Source organism: Ambystoma mexicanum, chromosome 3q (assembly GCF_040938575.1).
Source record: "Ambystoma mexicanum isolate Mex_15411 chromosome 3q, UKY_AmexF1_1, whole genome shotgun sequence".
Classification (NCBI taxonomy): Eukaryota; Metazoa; Chordata; class Amphibia; order Caudata; family Ambystomatidae; genus Ambystoma; species Ambystoma mexicanum.
Genome location: NC_090926.1, coordinates 645,234,137 through 645,257,536, shown reverse-complemented (window position 1 = coordinate 645,257,536; position 23,400 = coordinate 645,234,137). Strand labels below are relative to the sequence as shown.

The 23,400-nt window shown below is 46.1% G+C and overlaps 1 protein-coding gene across 1 annotated transcript in view; it reads left to right on the top strand.

Annotated features, from left to right (window-relative positions):
- The window catches only part of LOC138582850 (ketosamine-3-kinase-like), a 100,785-nt gene extending 82,449 nt beyond the window's left edge, over positions 1 to 18,336 (top strand). The window contains exon 6 of the mRNA XM_069654537.1: positions 10,685 to 18,336. Within this exon, the coding sequence (XP_069510638.1) occupies positions 10,685 to 11,023 (339 nt within the window). The 3' untranslated portion in view covers positions 11,024 to 18,336. The remainder of the gene's footprint in view (positions 1 to 10,684) is intronic.
- The last annotated feature ends 5,064 nt before the right edge of the window (positions 18,337 to 23,400 follow it).

Here is a 23,400-nt window from a genome sequence, read left to right as displayed (position 1 = left end):
TCTCCTGCTTCGGCTCCTCTACCCCGGGAACCCTGGGGAACACGGGAGACACTCCCAACACTCTGCGACCCTCCACGTCCAGAGATAAGATTTTGAAAGGTTGCCTCCACCTTCCCCAACCAACAGCAAAGAAAGACACCAAAGACTCAACAAATGTGCTGCAAGGCGAGGGACCCCACATGGGAAACACTCCAGACACTCTGGGGCCATGTACTGAAGTATGATATGGCATTTGTGACACGCCTATACACAAGTGTTTCAACGAGGCAAGAGAGGGGGAACAGAGGGATGACCAAGAAAACTATCTTACTAGGCCAGGTGACATTGAGATCGTGCAGGTGAGGGGAGCAGGGGGGGAGGGAAGGCGGCAGTGCAATACGTAGGATCAACAGTAAAAAATAAATAAAAACAATAGGTAAAAAGTGCGCCCAGCTTGTGGCAAGTGTAGGGGTAAGTGCAGCCATCATTGTCGAGAGCTTGTAGGGGACTGTAGGGATACAGAAACAGCCCCTAAGTGCAGGGGTTGCCCGGGAGGCAGTGCAGGTGTGCAACTAGCGGGGGATGGGGAACCTGGGCCCGAGATCAGAGGGTAGCCAGGTGACCAGTGCAGTTTCAGTCAGGAGTTCAGCAGGGGTGAGGAGGAGAGAAAGCAGAAGCAAAGAGGAAGGTCTTGAGCAATGTTGCCTCTAATTATTTTTCCGTAAGTGCGGAAATGATTAGCCTTCGTGTGCACATTATTTTCCATGTGCGCAACTGAGTAACGATGTAAGCCACTTTGTAAGCATGCATAGTTAGTGAGATACAATCTCCGAAGAGTTTGGAAGGAAATTTCCCCTTCCCAACCACCGCAGTTCTTTACAAATCAGTGTAAAAGAAGCATTTTACAACTTTTTTTCCAAACATGTAGGCTAAAAAATCAAATATGTTATATGTGATTATAAGGAGAGCTCATCAACCAGTACAACACTTCAAGATATTCCATAGCACCTACCAAAAGTACTCCTGCGCAGAGAGAAACATGTGTATGCACAAAAAAGCTTTGCATGCTCAGGATAAACAATATGTTTAGCTGTGGCTATTCATTTGTCAACACTGCACAGAGACAATGCAGAAACTGTTTAATACCTTTGGGGAAAAAACCCACTGATGTGGTTGTCAAGAAATTCAGACACTATGCAATTTTTGCAAATGGAATAATCGCAACTGAAAGGAATGTGTCAGAAAACATGCCAATAGGAGTTGATGTGCCGCTTTAATGGAGTAATTCAAGGGCCATGAAAAAATGCCTCTCATGTAAGGATAATAATTGCATCAGAATAACTGCACCACAGAATATGATCTGAATTCCTAGGCCTCTGCTTACTATCCACATTATGTTCTGTAAGTTGTGAAATTTACTCAAAACCAGCCATACAGCTAGGAGGCATATACTATTTTACTAAAAACAGGGCAATGTACCCAACATAAACAGGAAACCATGAATTTTATGAACATATAGGAATCTACCCCCTGCTTCTACCCACAAAGTTCCACTGATCTATTTTCGAATCAGTGACCAGCAGAGCAGTGTCATTGGTAGGAACTCAAATAATATTACTGCCCGATCTCAGGAGGAATTTTAAGGGGAAAGGACATATTTTAAGAAGTATGAAATATCCCTACTGGCAAAGCCAGTTACCTTCTTACTCCCTGAAAAAATCTTTTGATTCCAAGTCTGGAGTAAAATCGTATTGGAGCCCTGATTGTAACCCTGACATAGGAAGTGAAATTATAGGGCACATAATACAGCCTATAGTTTTGCCCACCCATGATCACCACAGCCTAGACAAAAATCAACAATGTTTCTCCTGGCGCCCAGTTGAAGAAAATCACATACAATTGGCCTTTAAGTCAATAGCAGCAATGCTCACAGTTACAACATATTGAGTACCTTCTTCTTTAACTAGGGACCCCTCTTCTGAAATTCACTGTTATCAGTTGAACAAGATGCATGGAGATGCTAGAAGCAATAAATGCAAACCCATGAATATACTGAAAAGTCCTCAGCAGCTGAGCGTAGAAAGAAATAGAAGGTGCAGTTTCCTAGGCTATTACTATAGTTTCCTATCCTTTACCAAAACAAACGTGTCCTTCAGTGTACTATACTGCCAAAACATCTGATTTGTTTTTTGAAAGTTGCTGATTTGTTCTTCACCCTGAAGAAGTGTTCTCCTGTTCCCTTCCACCCGTTCCCCTCCCGGGCTCCTGTGCTAGCCTCCAATATTAGTTGACGGGACTCTGTCAAAAGTGAGGGATTGTAGAAGTAAAACTGTAACTGGGATATTTGCATACCCACAATATGTTGCAAGCAAATCCAATTGAATGCCTCATGATGATATTATGTGCAGTTTAAGAAAATGTCATCAATCTGCATGTGCACAATTAATATGAAGTGCATACAAGATTGTTTGCAACATACCCCACCTTTCAATTGTTGATCAGGTTTCGACAAGTGCTCAGTGAATCCATTTTTGTATAGGAGCAAGTTAACATATAGTTTGTTAAGGTCTATCCCCCATGGAACTCTGAACATTTTGAAAGGTTGCAGATTGTGTGTGAAAAGCATTCTAGTTATCTGAATATTGTTGCCCTCATTTTATATATGAATAATGCCAGGCAGAGTCCATACCAATTATCCGTTACAAGCCAAGTACATTATATTGCAATGTTGCTCTCCATTTATAGGGTAATGTTAGGCTGAACATGACATTTGCCTACTCAAAATTCTTAGAGGGCAAATTCATATTTGAGTTTTATAATGCGTTAACTTGCAAGTGGGGGCTCTTCAAAGTGGTTCTGTGACATATTTACAAAGAATAGGAAGCATGGGATGAGGTTAAATATCTTAGTAGCCTGCTTACTTACAGTCAATACCCATATTTGAGCTGACAGTCGGGTTACATAATATGGGTAATGCTTTTATTAAGGCACCATAAGTAACAGAAATTCTTGTGCTTGAACGCCATTCCTATCATAACATAAACCAAGATTTGTATCCAAGTCTGGTAACCTTTTGCTGAGCTAAGGTAGGCAGAGTCAAGGTTGTCTGGTAATAGCTGAATGTGGCCCAGGGCGGAGTTTGAGTCATGCGGTATAAGTGTGGTAGAGTCAAGAATAGGATCCTGGGTGGGGAGGGAAGATAATTTAGTTAATGTGTGCAGGCATATCTTAGCTGTATCTTCTGTTCATGGAGCCACTTTTCATTTACATTTTTAACCTCATGTGGGTGTATTCCATTTTTAGAGTGTTTAGGTTTTTAAGGTCAAGCTTGCATAGTATGGCAATGTCAATAGGTTACACCAGAATATCAAGAATAATTAGTATGATTTAGCTTCATTTTGAGCGAAAGCAAATATTAGGTACCTGCTGTGGCTTGTATTTTAAATCTGATTTAAATAGTTGGGAATTGTCTGTGTGCGCTGCTAACATTCTTGTGTGCGGCACCCAGAAGGAACCTGGGCAAGCGCAAATGCGCACAGCTTAGAGGGAACATTGGTCTTCCGGAACCGGAGATGGTTCTCCTCGTTTCATGGAGGCTGTTCCAGAGGGAGGCCCCAGCCAAAGATAGAGATCTACCACCAACTTGTTGCTTGGAGAAGCGACTGACCCTGAGGGAGTTGGAGGCGAATGAGCGAAGAGCTAGAGAAGGAAGATATTTGGGAAGAGAGAGTTGAAGGTATTGAGGCCCTAATCCCCAGAAGGCCTTGTGGACAATGCAGAGGGTTTTCAACTTAATCCTCGCAGCCACTGGGACCCAGTACAGTGATTTCAGTCCTGGAGAGATACGACCCATGGGCTTGAGGCCAACGACAAGTCTTGCAGTCTTGTTCTGGATGAGTTGCATAGGGCGGAGAGTAGAAGCAGGCAGATTTAGAAAGATGCTGTTGCATTAGTCTAGCCTAGAGAGAACCAGAGCTCTGGAGACCGTGAGCTTCTGGGGGAGGGAGAGGAAAGGAAGAACACCTCTGAGGAGGTGCAGCTGGTAGTGTGACTTCTTAGAGATGTCCGAGATGTGAGGAACGAAGGAGAGTGTGGAGTCGAAGATGACCCCAAGGTTTTTAGCCTCATAGGTGGGAGCAGGAAGAGGACCAAGAGAGGCCGGCCAGAGAGCGACAGGAAAGGAGGGCGCATGTGTGCCAGTGAGGAGAATGTCTTACTGGCGTTAAGGCAGAGATCATTGGCGGCACACCACTCCTGGATAGCGGACTGACAGTCCGAGATGAGAGAAGAAGTGGTGGCGGAAGGGAGCCTGAAAATGAGCTTAGTGTCATCCGCATAGCACTGAAAGTTGGGACAGAGATCGGCAATGTGGTGGGCCAGAAGTGCCAGGTATTGGTAGAACAGCCAGGTAGCGAGGTTAGACCCCTGGGGATCACCACAGGTAGAGATAGAGGAAGGACCCAAGTTGGACCTGGGAGGGTTGATCGGAGAGGAAAGAGGTCAGCCAAGCCAGGGCCTGATCGGTGATACCCAAATTATCATGGAGCCGGTTGAGCAGGATGCCATGGTTGACCGTGACCAAAGCAGAAGAGAGATCAAGTAAGATGAGGATACCGGGGGTATTGGAATCAAGGTTGGAGAGCAGGTCTTCACGGATGTTCAGGAGAGCAGTTTCCATGCTTCTGGCAGCTCTGAAGCCAGCCTGATGGTCATGGAGACAACCAACCGATTCAGTGTGAAGATCAAGCTGGGAGATGGCCAGCTTTTCCAGGAGTTTACCCAGGAAAGGAGTGATGGAGATTCGGCGGTAGTTAGCAGGGCAGGAGGGGTCGGCTGAGGGTTTCTTAAGAAGAGGGTGCACAGGGGAGTGCTTCGGGGGGGGGAGGTAAGCCTTCAGTGGCAAAGGAGTGGTTGCAGAAGTCTACCACAGCAGGAGCCAGGGTGTCGATGTGGTCCTTGATGGTTTTAGAGGAACAGGGGAGAACCGGTTTCGACAAGAATTTTATAGATCTGACTTGTCTAGAAACCTTGTCTGGGGAGAACAGGGGAAAGTCAGAGAAGGAGAGAGGAGAGGTGGTCACAGAAGAGCGGGGAGGAGAGGGCAGAATGTCCTGAGTTTTAGAGATGAAAGTACGTGCTGTTTTTTGTGCTTTAGAGGTATGGTTGTGTTTAGTTAGTGTGAGAGGTGTATACAGAGGGGTGAGAGTTTTTAGTAGGGTTGGTTAGTGGATCTATCTAGATGGGACACATGCTAATCTTCACAATTCCATCTAGACCTGACATGATTAACTTCACAATTCTATCTAGATGTGACTCATGATCATCCTCCTGATTCTATCCAGGTGTGATGCATGATAAACTTCACAATTCTACCCCGTCCCTGCTTACTCAATGCATACTGTGGCTGGCTAGCACTATTGGCATGATGCAAAGTGTGGTAACCTTACACAATGGGTCTGGTTCCTGGATGGCTTGCTTGTACAAGTGAGGTAAATGCTGACTATAGCTGACAGGCATAGATAGACTGAGAGCCTGGGGCAGTAGGATAATTGGGTAATGATAGGTGGGTAGTTAGCAGAATTATCCAGAATAGCTGATTAACATTATGGCTTTAGTGTAAGATATGAACAGCACACCATCGCAGGCCATGTACATCAGACTGTTACACAACAAGGGTGGCGTGTCAGCCCAGTGGGGAGAAGCAGTGGCTGTTCTCCCCGTCTGCACCAGATGCTACATATTGTTAACTAGCATAGTTCACCTAGTTGTGAAATACGAGAAGTAGGAGTAATAAGAGAGGTGGGACAGTTTAGTGGGGTGTAGGGAATCCTGCGCTCCATGTCCACACCACACCGGCAGACACGACCTGGAGCTGCTTCTGAGGGCCCTTAGCCGCAGGAGCTGCACGGGCATTGGGCTGCCGTGTGTGTCGGACATAAGTGGGCTCGACGGTCCAATGAAGTCAGCACAGGGGAGCAGGAATCTGGTTCGGAGCCGTAAATGGGAACAAATGGGTAGAGGAAATGCAAACCCATCATCCAGGCAATAGGTATATACAACTCTGCCGTTAGGCAACGTGAGTGAAACCTCACAGAAAGCAAAGGGCACTCGCCATGCGAAAATAACTGCAGCTCAAATGCTGTGGGAAGCAGGACAGCAGTGATTACACCTTCTCTGCGTTTGGGTTTGCGTTCGCGGGCCAATCAGGTCGGCAGGGAGTAGCGCGAGGCAGAAATCGGGTTCGGAGCTGGAAAATTGAGGAAATGCGCACCTATCAGCAAGGCAATACATTCAAAACATTCAAAGAACTATCAACCTTTTCTTTCAATTGGGCGTCTTGGGCGTCTCCATCAACGAGAAAAAATCAAGCCTAGTGCCAAGCACAACCAAACAGTTCCTAGGAGCTGGCTGAAACACAGAAGAGGGGTTGGTCTTTCCGTCAGAGGAAAGGGTCCAAAACATGTTACTGCAAATACCACATTATCAGGCCGGCCACCAGGTAAGGGTGCGCAAAGCTTTGCGTTTGCTAGGCATGATGGCATCTTGCATTTACCTGGTATTACACGCGCGCCTTCGACCCATGCAGGAGTGGTTAGCGAAACAGTGGTCTCAGGAAAGTGGTCAGTGCGGACGATCTAGTAGTCGTTTCGCCAACACTAGTACAAAATCTTCGCTGGTCGACAAGGGAGAATCTACTGAATGGGAAAACCTTCCACGATCCGGAAGTACAAGTGATTGTCACGACAGACGTCTCACTCGCTGGGTTGGGGGCTCATTACCTTCACCACACAGCTCGGGGTATGTGATCTTGCGCGGTAGCTCAGAACCACATCAATCTGCTGGAACTACTGGCAGTATTCAAAGCACTTCAATCATTCGAGTTTCACCTAGCAAACCAATCTGTGCAAGTCCTGACAGACAGCACTACGGCGATGTTCTACATCAACAAACGGGGGTACACGTTCTCCAAATCTGTCCAGGCTTGCGCAGCAAATTTGGAGATGGGCACTCAAACGGATGATATTTCTATTGTCGCAGCACGTTCCAGGGGAACTCCACTCTCTGGCAGACTCACTGAGCAGAGATCCCCTACCAGAGGAACACGAATGGCGACTACACGCAGGAGTCGTAGAGCACCTCTTCTCTCAATGGGGTTACCCCATGAAAGACTTGTTCGCTACAAGCAAAAACAGTCAATGCCCAGACTTCGCGTCCAGGTTTCCCCAGCCAGGTTCCAAGGGGAACGCCCTATGGATGAACTGGTCAGGGAAATTTGCTTACGCTTTACCATCACCCCCACCCCCCCACACCTCTCATGAAGAAGGTGGTCAACAAGATCCACAAGGAACAGACGCTTATCCTAGTTCCTCCTATGTGGGCAAGACAACCTTGGCATCCACATCTGCGCAAACTGGCGATGTGTGATCCCATCAAGCTCCTGTGCCCGACCAACCTACTCACTCAGCACCGGGGGCTAACAGTGCACCCTCAACCCTCACTCAGTGAACTTGGAAGCATGGCTCCTGAAGTCATAGAGTTCGGACAGCTTAACCTACCACAGAGGTGTATGGATATCTTAACAGAAGCAAGAAAAGCTAACACTAGGCTCTGTTACTTCGACAAGTGGAGGAGATTTGTAATTTGGTGCCAGTCTAAAAAAATTAACCCCATAGATTTTACTCCATCCGACATTCTAACTTATATGCTCCACTTGCTAGATTCTGGGTTAGTATTCAACTCCTTAAAGGTCCACCTGGCGGCCTTGTCAGCGTACACCACCTCCCACAATAAAGTCTCATGGTGGAAGGTGCCTGTCATCAAAGCATTCATGGAGGGGGTAAAGAGACTTCACCCTCCAATTTCTAATCCGCCGCCAGGATGGGATCTCAATGCTGTACTCGCTAAGTTCTTGGGACCTCCTTTCAAGGCGATGCATAAGTGTAGTCTTAAACACCTAACTTATAAAACTGCCTTCTTCGTGGCTATTACTTCCATAAGAAGAGTTGGTGAAATACAAGCATTGTCAGTGCAGGATCCTTTCTTAGTTATACACAAGGATAAGCTGGTTTTACGTACACATCGTAGGTACTCCCCTAAGTTCATCTCTAAATTTCATGTAAACCAGTCTATTGAGCTACCGGCTTTCTTTCATAACCCCACCAGCTCAGCTGAGATAAAACTCCATACACTGGATGTGAGGAGGGCAGTCCTTTGCTATGTAAACAAGACCGGACAGCTAAGAAAAACAGACAACGGTTTGTCTCCATAGCAACAGGCAGAGAAGGAGACCACATTTCCAAAAATGCCATCTCCAGATGGATAGTCAGATGTATACAATTGTGCTCTTCATTATCAAACAAAACACTGCCTTTCACACCTAGAGCTCACTCCACAAGGAGCACAGGAGCCACTCTGTCTTTCATTGCAAATGTCCCTCTAGACAGCATTTGCAAAGCAGCTACATGGAGCTCAATGCACACTTTCACTGAGCATTACTGCATTGACACTCATTCCAAGACAGATACGCAGGTGGGACAAGCGGTTCTAAGACATCTGTTCGCCCATGAACCTTCTCACATCCCACCATCTTCTCCTAACATTGCTCGCTAATTTATGCACAGCATGTGATCTAAGCAGATTCCATAAGCCTCAGAAGGGATACATTCTTCACCGTAAATAGTATTTCTTATGCTTGTATCTGCTTAGATTCACATGCGCCCACCCTTCCTCCACGCGGAGAGAAGGCGCATGGATGCTTATGAGCTTGTCTGATACGTAACTGCTTGGATACAACTGTACTCAGGCTACACTTCCTGCTACCTCATGTCAGAAAAATAATCTGAGGGACCTTGACGCGTGAAGGGCCATGGGTACAGTGGACGTCACACTAGGGATAGTATTACTGGCACGCCCTGTCGACGTCCCTTTTTGAGTTTCGGAAACAACAACTGTAATACTGTGCAGCTTCCACTAGATGTCGGCCTATGCACAGCATGTGAATCCAAGCATCAGAAATACGATTACTGTGAGTAATGTATCCCATACATAAAGGAAGATTGTGAATGGATTATTGTAAAATCCTTAATGAATATGAATGCATTTTGCAGCCTTTCATTGCTCATTTTTGCACACAATATTTTTAATTCAAACAATGCATAAAGGGAAATGTTGCTGCATTTTATAGATGAGATTATCAGAGTTTATACAGGTTTTTATGCTCAATAGCTACATATAAAAAAAATCTTAGCCTCTCAGTATGTCGCATGTAGAACTTGACATTTCCTTATTTCTTTAAAAAAAAAAGAAAATATTTGTTAAAAAAGAAATTAAAGGATTCATAATATTTTTACATATTGCATAAACATTATTTATAGGATATTTTTCTGAATGTCTGCCAGGCCATGGGATTTGGCTTTAGCAAGGATGTTAACCACCGTAAAATACCTGATGGCTTCATGCTTACGGCATGTAACATTCTCATGGATCCACATTTATTGAACTTAGTAATAGACGGTATGGTCCTTTGTTCCTTTGTTAAATGTTTTGGAATGTTATAGGGAGTCTTGTTGGTATTGAAAGGAATGTCGTTTCAAAGGTCAACCCTCCAGACTGTCTTAACAAAAGATTTCCCCCTATGTGTAGGAAACATTCGAATGATGTTCTAGGAACTTCAAACTACAGGGAAATAATTTACAAACATTAGTTCCCAGCAAAATTAGGTTTTATCTACCATCTTAAAATCATCCGACCATCCTACAGACTGAGAATGAAGAGGTATTTGTCTTTCCATCTCATTGTGCTTGTTTTGTGCCTCTCCACTACTCTCTCCTCTGTCTGTGGTGCCACAAAACAACTTCCATTGCAGGTGGTACCACATAACTAAACAAATAATATAGAAAATGCATTATTTGGCATTTCATGGCTGCTTTGTAGTTCCTTGGCAAACAAAAGAAAAAGGTTGAATCAATTACACCAACTGTGATGTAATTTGTGCTGGGAAGACTCTTGGCACTAGCAGTGGTATATTCGCAGGTGGGGGGCTAGTGTGTTCAATTTGTTTTAAAATGTGATGATCATCAATACAAATTTCAGGCATGCCAGGATATTGTTTGTACCGGAAAATGTCAATGCACTAATTCCCGTTCGCCTTGTTACATTTGCACTGTGTGCAATTCTGACATCCCCTAAACTGCAAGTTGGCTACATCCCTTTAAATTCCTACAAGCATGAGACCTAGGCACGCTGACTTGCAAAGTCAATGTGGGAGTCACTTGCATCAATCATGCCATAGTGTGTAGTCTACGTATGGAGGATAAGTGGTGCCAGCAGAAGATGCTGGTGTCTTTGTTGCTTTTCATTCAGGGGGCACTTTGTTGTATGTATTCAGCAACTAAATACTTTGTATACATGCATGAACAGTTTTTTGGAACAGTGCAAATCTGTTATGCTTCCGGGTCGTACATACTCTGTTAAAGGGTTGGATATCTTTTTTCAACTGTTTTGTTTAAACCACAGTGATTAGGGTTCTTACATCCACACTATCAATGCAACAGGGTCATTGTTTCCATGGTGTTAAAAATAAAGATGTCCAAGGCAGTGGACAAGAATAGAATGTTAGTTGTGGGTGGTTTATGACCTTTTGATGTCCTTTTATTTTTATAGTCTATGTACACTGTAAATCTTTTCATGTATTCTCTTCCGCCAGTTGAAGATACCAGAGCTGTTCAAAGATGCCAATATTTTTCCAGCTCTTCTTCACGGTGATCTATGGGGTGGAAATGTGGCAGAAGATGGATCTGGCCCAGTGATCTTCGACCCTGCATCGTTCTACGGTCATTCAGAATACGAGCTGGGCATCGCAGGCATGTTTGGGGGATTTTCCAGCACCTTCTACGCTTCTTACCATGAGAAGATTCCCAAAGCTGACGGCTTCAGCAAACGGCAGAAACTTTACCAGCTATTCCATTACCTGAACCACTGGAACCATTTTGGGTCTGGTTATCGAGGGTCTTCCCTTAACATTATGAGAAACCTTGTCAAATGAATTAGGGGCCAGAACCTCAGTGAGAAAGCCTAACTGTAAACTGCCAGTGCTGTTCTGACAGAGCTGCTTGTGTGTTGCATGATCCTCAGACCCTATTAGAAAGCTGATAACAAGTGTGTAAGCATATCAGAAGTCCATCTTCCTGAATCTTTCTATATCACAGCTTTAGAATGCCCGTCTCTTAAATGTATGCATGTTTATATGGTGTAGGCTAAGCCCCAGTCAGAAGTTCGCCTTATATACATAAAAGTAAAACAAGCCTTTGCAACAATTTACAGTAATGTAAATATGTGAGTATTCATTAAACATATGCCACCCTTTCCAAGTTATGGACCCGACCAGCTCAGACTACCGATCTTTACAAAATCGGAGCAGAGGAAAATATTCTGAGATAGGAGGTCCCAAATGTTGACTCAACCAATGCATGTTGTACAGCGGGACAGCAAATTCTGACACGATGCAGAGGCTAAGATTAACTGATTTGTTGCTCTTGAGGGGTGAAGTGGTTCATACATTGGTGGACTGTGTGTAAATTAGAAGTGCTGCTGAATATGTATTTCACCTTTGAACACATTGTGTTTAACATTGTGCTATTGGCACTCTGGGCCTTGTTACAGGCGTAGAGGTATCAGTGGTCTCCAAATACAGTTAAAGGAATATACATCTCAGCTGTTTTCCACAGAAATGCTGCCAGCAGTAAATACCACCCTATTATAAGGTGCTGTTTTACCTTGAAAATCGGGGTCCCTAGAGGTATTCTCAAGGGTTTTATTTCCTCTACAAGAGTACTTCCTTGAAAGTAGCCATTTCTTTGGGGTGGAGACATTGGATAGGGAGAACCACCATTCCCATGCAATGCATGAGTCAGAATTTGCCCTTTTGTACATCAAAAAAATATAGGTGTACAGGAGCCCCTCCACGTCCCTCTTCCTCGCCCAAGTACTCCCATACAGGAACTCTATTTTTTTTCTTATCTTCTCCTGCAGGTATAAACCCCCTACTTGCCTATAATCCACAGTTCTTTTTCTCCTGTCTCCGACGGTGACTGGATCTTCCAAGAGCAGGGCTCTGAGAAGCGTTGTTGCAGAGTCTTCCGAATTGGCGTCTCCAGCAGGGCGGCGCCGTACTCCTAGTAAGTTGAGGGCTCCCTGCAGGGCTTGGTGTCGGGCTGGGGGTGCGCAGCTGCCCCAGACCCCCTTCCGGGGCTTTGGGTACAGTGGCGTGGCTGTTTGCTGGTTTCTGTCCCCTGCAGGGCTTGAGTCTTAACAACTGTCTTTTATCTGGGAGCGGGTTCCTCCCCGCTCTCTGGTTGCGGCTGTGTGTGCAGTCTGTTTTTGTGCCGTGTTTCGGAGGGCTGCCGGGTACGAACGGTGTTCCGTTACACGGGATCCCTCCTTCCGCGATACTGCCTGTTTGGGGTATGGCCGCTTCTTGTTCCTTGATGTTGGGGCGGGTCTGGGTCTCCTGCTACCTCCCTTGATGCCTTACCTTAGGCAGGAGGCCAGCCAGCATATATGCGCAGATTGGCTGGCTCTCCTTTGAGTTCCTGTTGCTGGGAGACTGGTTGCATGACGGCAGGTTACAGGCTGGTGCGTCTTCTGCTCTGTATCCCAGATGAGCAAACAGTCTGAGAAACACAAGCATGTGGACTCTCCAGGGGATTTTACCAGGCCTGACCGTCACCACGCCAGGAAGAAGCATAAGAAAGCTATGGCACTGATGTATTCTTTGTCCCAGAGGGAGATTAAGGGCCTGATTCACAGAACATTTTCCTATGGATTTGCACCATTAGAAAACCCTTCTGTGAATCAGGCCCTAAGCGTCTCGTAAAGCAGGCCGTTGAGCATGAGGGTGTGGGAAGGCACAGAGGTCGGTCCAGCCCTTCCTCTTCTGTGTCTTCTTCCTCCTTAATTTCAGTCCATTCATCTGTGGGGTCAGATTCCTACGAGGAGGCTGAAGGTAAACATCTGTCCTGGGATGAAGTGGAGGCTGTCATCTCCCAGGTATGGGATGCCATGGGTTTTTCTGACCCTGTCTAGGGGGTGGGGAGAGGTTGCTCTTCTGACCCAAAAATCCGGCAATACAAGCACACCCCGAAGCTGGGCGTCCGCATAATTTCGGATATCCGGCACAAGGTGTTAAGTGAGTGGAAAGAGCCTGAGCGCATCTCAATGCCGTGCTTCATGGCCCGCCTCTATCGGTTGAATGGGGCGGAGAACTTTCTTCCAGATGCAGTGACTGTGGACGATATTTTGGCCAGATTGGTGGGGCTTTCCTCCATGGCTGCGGAGGATGCTGCTCTTCGGGACCTGGTGGACCGTAGAACGAATGTCGCATTAAAGAAGGCACATGTGGGGTCCCATCTGGCGGTGCAGGCTAATGTCTATGGCTCCTATACGGCAGAGACAGTTCTGGGGGTTTTCGGCTTCTCCGTAAGGCGATGGACGATGGCACTGATTGTGCTCGAGTGCTGGCTGACATGCAGCAGCAAGTGCAACTCCTTTCCGATCTTTCCCGTGATGGCGTCTGGAGCATTGCCATGGCTAGGGGGGCTTGCATTTCTGCTCAACGTCATCTGCATTTGCGGGATGGGAAATCGGATGGCTCTCAGAAGGCCGCCGCTCTTAAACTTTCCTTTGTGAGCAGTAAGCTTTTCGGAGACTAGAACACCAGGTGTTCTGGCAGACAAGCATGTGGACAGGTTCCGGCGTAAGCCTGCGCCCATGGTATACATCCTTCATGTGGTTTGGCCCGGAGCCAGGGCTTGGGTATCAGATCCGGTCCTTCTGATCGCTCCCAGGACTTTCGAAAGATGACGGACACCCATCCGAAGTCCTGACAATTGCTGTTGGCCATTGTTGGGTGGAGATGCAGGGTTGGAGGAGGGGCAGCTCCAGCAGTTTCTGCCAGTGTGGGAAAAGTGGTCCTCTGATGCTTGGACCCTGCAGACTGTTTGGGACGGTTACCGGATTGACTTTCTGTCCCTTCCTCTTCAGTCCTCGTTGACCATGACTACTTTGCCCAAGGACCCAGTCAAGAAAGCTGCCCTGTCGTCGGCCGCCGGCGCGCTCCTGCTCAAGTAGGTAATTGTGCGCGTTCCCAGAGCCCAGTGGGGTCTGGGATTCTACTCACTGGTGTATTCTAGGTTCCAAATCTCCTGGGGAAGTTCTGCCTGATTTTGGACTTGAAGGACTCCAATACGTTCATAAGGGGTGTTCGGTTCTGGATGTAGGCGCTGCAGTAGATCATTCCCCTAGTCCGGCGGGGGGACTGGCTGGTCTCCTTGGATCTCCAGGATGCCTACTATCGTGTTCCCATTCACCCATCCCATCTCCAGTTCCTCTGGTTGTCTGTGGGGTGGGGGGGTTTATTACCAGTTCTGTGTCCTGCCCTTTGGCTTGAGATCTGCTCCGACGGTCTTTACAAAGCTGGTGGCGCCATTGGTGGCTCATTTGCATCGGTTGGGGATCCAGCAATTCCCCCTACCTGGACGGCTTGCTGATCAAGGCAGAACTCTGCTATACTGTTCAATCTCATCTTCTTTAGGTCTGTCGGTCGCTCCAGGAGTGGGGCTTCCTGATCATCTTGGGGAAATCTCATCTGATCCCGTCCCAGGACCTGCTATTCATAGGGGCTCTGTTCCACACCAGGAGTGGGAAAGTCCTTCTCCCGCAGGCTACGGCGATCCGTCTACAGACTGTCCTTTTGAAGGTCCTACAAAGTCCCTGGGTTTCGGCACGGGAGCTCCTGGTGGTGTAGGGGCAAATGGTGTCTTGTGTCTTTCTGGTCCCCTGGGCCTGCCTCCATCTGCGCCTCCTGGTGGTACATCTCCTGAAGCACTGGTACCCGCTATTCCTAGCCCCTCGAGCACCGGGGTCCCGATTTCACGAAGTCTGCGTTAGGCTCTGGGTTGGTGGTTGTCCACGCCCTCCCTTCAGAGGGGGCAGGGGGGAGTTGGATCTTCCTCTCGGATCGTTCTGACCACTGACGCCAGTGTCACCGAGTGGGGGGGGGCCTCCCTGGGGTCTCTGTCTGCACAGGGTCGATGTGACCTGGTGGGGATCCATCGGTCCTCAAATTAGAGGGAGTTGGCGGCCATTCATCGGGCTCTCCTGTGGTTTGCTCCCGTCCTACGGGGGTGGGCGGTGTTGATCAGGACCAACAATTCCTCTGCCATGGCCTATGTCAACAATCGGGAAGGGGGGAGGGTTCTGGATCGAGGGCCCTGAATTCTCTGTCCAGGTGCATCAGGGCCTGGGCCGAGCAGCACTTGCTGTCCCTGTAGGCGGTTCACATTTGGGGGTGGAAAATGCGGTGGCTGATCATCTCAGCAGGGTGTTTCCCGATTCCCAAGAGATGGTATTGTCAGATCAGGTTTTTGCAGGGATCTGTTGCTGGTTCGATACTCTGGTGCTGGATTGGTTTGCGTTGCCGTCCTCGGCCGGGTTTCCTGGTTTTGCTCCACGTTCCTGTCGGATGGGGCATGGGCGCCTTGAATATCGAGTGACCTCAGGGTCTCCTATGCATTCCCTCCTATCACGCTCATTTTCAGAGTGGTGCAGAAGATCCGCTGGAGCTCTTTTCTGGTGATCTTGGTGGTTCCCTTTTCGCCACACAGTGGGTGAGTCCCGTCACTCCTGGATCTCCTTGTGTGGGAGTCCTGGAGCATTCCCATTTGTAGATAATTTAATGGGTAATCCCCTATTTTTGTTCACAGGGATTCAGATCTGTACTATGGGGAGAGTTATACAATATCGAACAGAGGGACAGATGGACTACCCCTCTCTAGAGGTCCCTTTTAGGTACAGCTGGCACGTGAAACAGACTCTACTCTGTAACTCTATAACTTGTGTAGATTGACAACCTGTATATAAGTGGTAAATTATGAAGATTAATTGTATGATGAAATGTTTTTTTAGATTGTTTTTTTAGATTGTTTAACAAAAAAAAAGAAAAAGTAAATTAGGAAAAAGTAAATTGTTTGAAATCCAACATGTTCTTTTCTTAAAGGAGTGCCCAGAAAGGCCAAAGGTGGTCAATATACACAAGTTATAGAGTAGAGTCTGTTTCACTTGCCAGCTGTACCTAAAGGGACCTCTAGAGATTGTCCCCCTGTTCTTTATTGTATTTCCAGTTGGCCATGCCATCTTCGGGCAGGTCAGGGTTTCCTGTGATCTGCTGGTCTGCTTGGCTCCTGAGAGTGAAAGGTTTTTGACTTTGGGTTTCTCTGCGGCAGTGGTGGAGGCTATTCTCCATTCCAGACGGCCTAGTACCTTGAGGGCCTACGATAAGCATTGGGCCCATTTTCTCTGCTGGCTACCAGGCTTTCCCCTCTGGGTTGTGGTGTCCCAGCGATGTTGCAGTTTTTGCAGGATCAGTTCGATAAAGGGCTGGCGGTTGCCACTCTGCTGGCCCAGTGTGTGGCATTCAAGGCTCTGGTCGGGGTTTCCACTGCTTGATCTCGGTCTGGTGGGCCGGTTCCTAAAGAGCCTGGCTTCTTCTCTGCCTCCTTTTGTGTTCAGGTTCTCCCCCTGATCTTGCAGTTTCTTCCGTTGGACCCTTTTAGCCTATTTACCTCATTGATGTTAAGCACCTTCCGCGCAAGACAGCATTCCTGGTTGCAGTCACCTCTGTGCACCGTATGGGGGAGATCAGGGCTCTTCTTTGTCGTTCCCCGTTTCTTCGCATCCTGCCTGACTGTCTGGTGTTGCGGTGTGATCTCCGGTTCTTGGCTAAAGTCGCTTTGACGTTTCATTTGTCACAGGAGGTGGTCCTCCCGGCCTTTTTTCCAGACCCTCTGTTCCCAGAGGAATTGGCTTGGCACTCTCTGGATATCCGACGGTCGGTCCTGGCATATCTAGCCAGGATAGAGGCTTTTTTTTTGCGGTCGGACAGTCTTCTGGTGACTTTTGGGACAGCTCGGGCGGGGAGGAAGGCGTTGGTAGGTTCCATCAGTCGCTAGATTAGGCTAGTTATCTCCATGGCGTATTTGGCCTGTGGATTTTGGGTCCCTTTGGTGCAGGGTTGTTCAACCGTGGGTATGGCTGCTTCCTGGACTGATGCTTAGGGTGTTCATTTGCAGGACTGCTACTTGGGCGGACCTCAATACCTTTATTACTCGCTACAGGCTGAATGTGGTCAATCCTGGGGATGGTTCCTTTGGGGTTGGGGTGCCGTCCATGGCCCAACTGCAGTGCTCTAGTTTACTGTTCCATTGCACCATACATTTTGGGTGTTTCTGCATTGGTTCCTTGGTGAACTTTTTCTTTGATTATTTCTTTGGCCCCTTCCACTGGTTTTGGCTTGGGTATGCCTCATAGGTGAGTACTGGGACAAAGAAGAGGGACGTAGAGGTAATCTTCATTACTCCTAGTACTACTCTTCCTTGTCACAGTATTGCCGACCGTTTGCACCATCTGGTGTGGACCGGGCCATGATCTGTCTTGTCTTGCTATGAACTGAGGATTGTGGGTAAGTAGGGAGTTTATACCTCCAGAAAATGAGTTCTTGAATGGGAGGCAGTCTCGTAGGCAAGTGCTGTGACAAGGAAGAGTAGGACTAGAAGTAGTGAAGAGTACCAGTAGGTAATCCAAGCATTACCACCATCAAAATGAGGGTTGCAATGGATAGGAAAAAATTTAAAAAACAAAGTGGTATTTCTGAAATACCAAAACTGTTCGCACTCGTGCAGTGATTTACCTGTAATTGGGTGGATAATTTTTTTGCACTTGCACGGACACACCCGTAGTATTCCTGCCAAAAAATCTGCCCAAGTTGTAATGAGGTCCTATGTCTTGTGGACCTTCGTGCTCATTTGTAAATTGGGAGCCTTCTCAGCTTTTACTACATTTTGCTAAATATAACCAAATAATGTGTAAATATAAAATGATTAACAGCTAAACAAACATTGTTTGTTACCTAGACGTATCTGGATGATAATTGGTTGTTGAATGTTTTTAATCTGCTTACTAGGTTATGTGAATTTGGTGACAAAAAAACCAAGGCTCTCCTTTCTAGCTGTAGTAATCTGAAGCCACATGATTACTGAAGTGGTGTGGTTATGTATAATGTTTAGTTATATTGTTGTGATATCCACTTCAAAACCTTATTATAATTCATTTGATTGGACCAAATACTGTTTTGTCGGGATCAGTAGGAAGGATGGAAGTGTACAGTCCTGCCTCATCAAGTCCCAAAGTACTGTAGGACAGTGCTACGAAGCCACTTACAGATTTCAATACAAACGTATGATTATTTCATGTAAGACATGATCAATTTGGCTGAATTAAAAATGTGGTGATCTGTGTACATAAGTGCTGTTCTTATATTGTACTAGTCAATTGTATATGAACACTTCTACAAAAGCATTACATTTAGGGCCTCATCACGAGTTGGGCGGTAACGCCGGTGCAATTAGCGCCGGTGCTAATAGCCCTACCGCCAAACCCCCCGGTGGTATTAGCGCTGAATCACGGGTTTGGCGGAAGGGTTATTGCCCATTCCCCATTGGGCCCATTCAGGAACATTCCTCATTGGGCCCAATGAGGAAAATTTGCGCTATTACCGCCGGCGGATTTCCCGCTGGCAGTAATCGCGCCGAAAATCGCCAATTTTGCTGCGGATTTCCCCACAGCTCAGAGCTGAGGGGAAATCCGCCAAAGCCATGATCTGGCGGACCCTTAAATGTGGCGGTAATAGCGCTACCGATGCGATGAGGCCCTTAATTACAATATATTTTTACTCTAAAGATAACTGGACTATTTTTAAGAGTTAACCTTGTCTGAATTTGTTTTGCGCGTTTTCAGCCCTCATCTGAAGATGCAACCTCTTGTAAACCTTGATGTACAAAAGCTGGCCCCATGCCTACACCCTTCACTTCGCAACGTCATTGACTGATGTCTCCTCGGCTGCTATAGGTCTTTGTAACTCGCCCCCGACAATATTTATGCTCTTATCCACCAGTGTTGGCTGCCCACTGAACTGTCTCACTCTGTGAGATTGAGTCTTTGGGAAGGTCTCTGGAACAGCCTCCCTGCCACTCTAAAACTTGAGGAGAACCATCTCCGGTTTCCGGAAGCACCCCATGACCTTCCTCTTTGCTTTTGCCTTCTCTCCCCTGCTGACCGGCTCCCTCTTGGCACTGTGCACCTGGCCACCCTCTTTCCCTGGGCCCAGGTACCCGATCAGCCTGCCGCCCTCCGGCACTGCCTCCTGGCCAACCCTTGCACTGGTGGACTGTATCTGTTCCCATCCAGCCCCCTCAACCCTTTTTTCATCTTTTCTGCACTTATCAGACTTCTCCAGTCTGCTGCCATAAACACAGCACTTGCCACTTGCTGGCTGCACTACCACTGTTTATTTCCTCCATTCTCTATTTATTTTTAATTATTATTTATCTGCTCTCCTCTGCTCTGCACTTTCCACTCGCCCCCTTCCATGCACTTTTTCCCTTTTCCCTTTCCCATGCACTTGCGCTTCCTGTCCAGAGCCTGACAGTTTGAGTGGCCATCCGCTTTCTGCACTCGAACTGATGGGCTGCCCTGCTGCACCTCCATAATTATGGCCTCCGCATAGGGAATTCCAATCGGAGGTCGCAGTTGGTCACCCATAAAACACAGCCAGAAAACACAGACCACTCGGCCCCCACCCTTCGGAACAGCAGAATCAGGGACGATCGAAAGGCCAATGAATGTACTGCGGAGACAAGGGGCACTTTGTTCAAGACTGCCATTTATTAAGTTTGGGTAATGCCAAAACCTGCGAGAATATGGGGAACTCCTCTTTGAGAATATCGACTTCTCTCGTGGGTTTCTCATGTGCCTCTTCTTTGACTACCTGTCTTTGTACTTATACGTTCCTTTGAGTTTGTAGGAACTACAGCCACAGTGAAAGTTGCCTCCTGTAAGGACTGTGTGGCAACCGGCAACTATATGGATTTGCAGTTTGTCAAAACATTCAATACCTAATGTATTTGAAGCCTTAGCTTGCCACCAATTCATTCAATAGATGATTTCCCAACCTCTGGGGACATCAAGCATGCACCAAGTGCTTTGCGACTGGGCGCCCAAGACAATCTGAGACCAGATGCTTTAAAACAATCAATGCTCCAAATTTACAAGTTATCCTGGTGTGGTCTTGGGTATCCTGCCACAATCCCCAAAATCAACTTGGTTAAGCAACCAGTGTAATATTCGTGTCAACAAGTCTGCCAGCAACCCATGTTCGTCAGCATAGTTCTTGTGGTAACTCTTAACACCCCCACCTTGTGTACTACGCTCAGTGAGATTCCGCCAGATATCAAGCATTCATGGGGGTGTTCTCGCCAACAGACACTGAGAAGCTACCTCTGCACAATGCCTACTATTGTCTAATAGAGCTCATATTGGATCAGAAGATTCCACATGGATGCATCTACTGCTTCTCTGTGGAAAAGGAAAAAGTCCTAAACACTTATGTGAATGAATCCCTGCAAAAGGGCTTCATTCAACCGTGCCTGCCGGGGGTCTGATCTAATTTGTTAGGTAGAAATCTGGAGCCCAATAATGCTCATTCTTGACCTCATCAAGCCAGTTCAAGATGTTTCCTGATTCATTACGCTAGTTTGCAAGGTGCCTACACCAGATCTGAAAAGTAGACAAGTGGTAGACTGCATGCAAGACCTAGTATGGGCAATTGGAACATGCAGTCATGACTTTCAGCATCTGCAATGCTCCTGCTGCCTTTAAACTGAGATAATGTAGCTGTGTATTTAGATCTGCTACCACAGCAAACAAGAACATGTCCGTTGCATACATGAAGTACCTCTCTGATAAGTATAAGACAGTCTGACAATATCATTCTTGGCCTCCATCATTAAACAATTGATGGGCCCCAGCGCTTGAATCACACCCCTGCATTATAAATGCCTCCCTCACTGAGACTGTTCTCATACGATCTCTTGAAAATGGACCCTAGATCAGACAACCTGGCCAACTACCAGTCCATTACAAACCTCCTGTTTATCTGCAAAATCTTGGGAAAAGTAGTTGCTGCACAACTTCTAGCCAGAATTGATCAACTACACCCCTAAATGACTGTCGGGGCTCCACCCCCAAGTGTAGTATGCAGACAGCCACCATGAAGGTGGTGGAAGATGCCCTCAAAATCGTGGACAAGGGCAACTCCTGCCTCCTCCTCGTCCTGGACCTGACAATGTTGACCACTGCATCCTCCTTGCCCTCCTCACCAACATGATTGGATTCACTGGCACGGTCCTGCATTGGTTTACCTCCTACCTCTTGAGTAGACATTGTGCCATTCAGATGAACACATGTTAGGCTCCATACTCTCACCAATACACACCGGAAGGGATATGGGCTACTACCTTGCTGAGCTAATACCCAACTATCAAAATACATCTCCTAATACTGCAGACTTCAGTTCATGTAGTTCTAACCAAGCGGGGAAAACAAGTTGCGCTGCTTGACACTTAGCCCTATGTCATGAATACTTAGATCAACTTGAAGAGCTGGCCATGTGCGCTATGCCCAGTAATTTCTCATGAGTCTCTGAAAAAATTGTCTTTGAATAAATATTATTACAACAAAAATCTCTTTAATAAGTTGTTTGTCTTGATTGATTGCTGCCAACACGTGTTTCTACCCTCAATGTCTCATCTTCCTCAGGGATACACTCGTACATATTTGTCCAAGGTACTCGATAGTTCATTGGCTGTATCAGATATTATTGACACACATTTATTGTTGTCCTTAGATGAGTCTGAGGATTTGGAGAATGTTGACATATTAAAAGAAGTTGAGATTGATCCTAAGCATTTTACTGAGATTGAGATTAAAAGAAAGTCCAAATGTACACTTTATTTTGGCACTGACAATGTATTAGATCTGTTCCATAGAGCAGTTGTGAAAGATATCCATACATTAGTAGACCATGATGTCAAAAAACCTGTACATAGTAATTTGACATTGGGTGAGCGACAAGCACTGAAGAACAGACTGACAAAGGAGGTAAAGTGGTGATAATGGATAGAAAGGACTATCTGTGATGGCAGAAACACATTTGAATTTACTGGGTTGTTATGGGAGAGTAAAATGTGAAGCTATTAAAGAGATTATGAGCTAATCTACTTCGCTGATTGATAAATGGGCAAGAACAGGATTACTGTCAGATGATGACAAAAGCTATCAACACAATTCTCAAATACCTACAATCTATTTCATACCTAAAGTACATAAAACATTCAGTACTATTCCAGAGGGACATCCCATTGTGAGTGGGATAGGCTGGTTGACAGAGAAATATTCAAGATACATTGATGCCATCATATCTGAGGAATTTACTAAATTACCAGCGCATCTGAGAGACAAAATGTATTTACTTCAGTTGTTGGAGACTTTTGAATGGATGGAGCACTATTGTTTTGTGACACTAGATGTGACGGCTTTATATACTTCTAATGAGCACAATTTGGCACTTAAGACCCTAGACCACACACATGCTGGTAAATCCGCTTCATGTTTTTTACATATTATTATGCTCAAAGAATTATTGGAGTTTACCCTTAGGAACAATATTTTTCTCTTTAATGGTAACCTGTATAAACAAACAAGGGGTGTGGCTATGGGGGCCAGCTATGCTCCCCCACTACACTAGCCAACCTTTTCATTATTTTTTTTTTAAGACCCATTTATTTTTTAGGAGAATGACTAAACACTGCAAATCAAGTTGTGGGTCAGATATATAGATGTGCATTATTTGGCAGGGTACACAAAGAAAAATATTTGAATGTGTGCATTCCTTGAATACTAATACTTTTGGAATATAATTTTCGTGCAACACACATCCCACTGAAATTGATTTCTTAGATGTTCACCTATATGTTGTGGATAACGCAAACCAACTGAGGTGAATTTAGTTTTACTAGCAAGTAGCTGTCATAAACGAAGTGAGATTTGCAACATCCCGACTGGAGAATATATTAGAGCATGTAAGCGTATTGTAGCGAGTTGCCAGCATTTGAAAGGGAATTTACACTACAGATGTTTTGAAGGATGCGAAAAATAAGAGCCTTACACTGAATAGATGTGACCTACTGAAACCAAGACAATATCAAAGGCAGCACATGAAGATTTTCAGAATGATGACACAGTATTCAACCGAAAATACTTAATTCTTTAAGATATTACAGAAACATTGGAATATCTTGTTGTTGGACCCTGATTTACAGTCGTATTTAAATGATCGACCCAATTGGGTATTTACAAGAGCCCCGACGCTCCGAGGGGAATTGAGTCCTTCATTTATGAAACTAGTACAGGGACCGAGAACTTGGTTGAACCAGGGAATTAAAGGTTTTTACAAATGTGGGATGTGTAAAA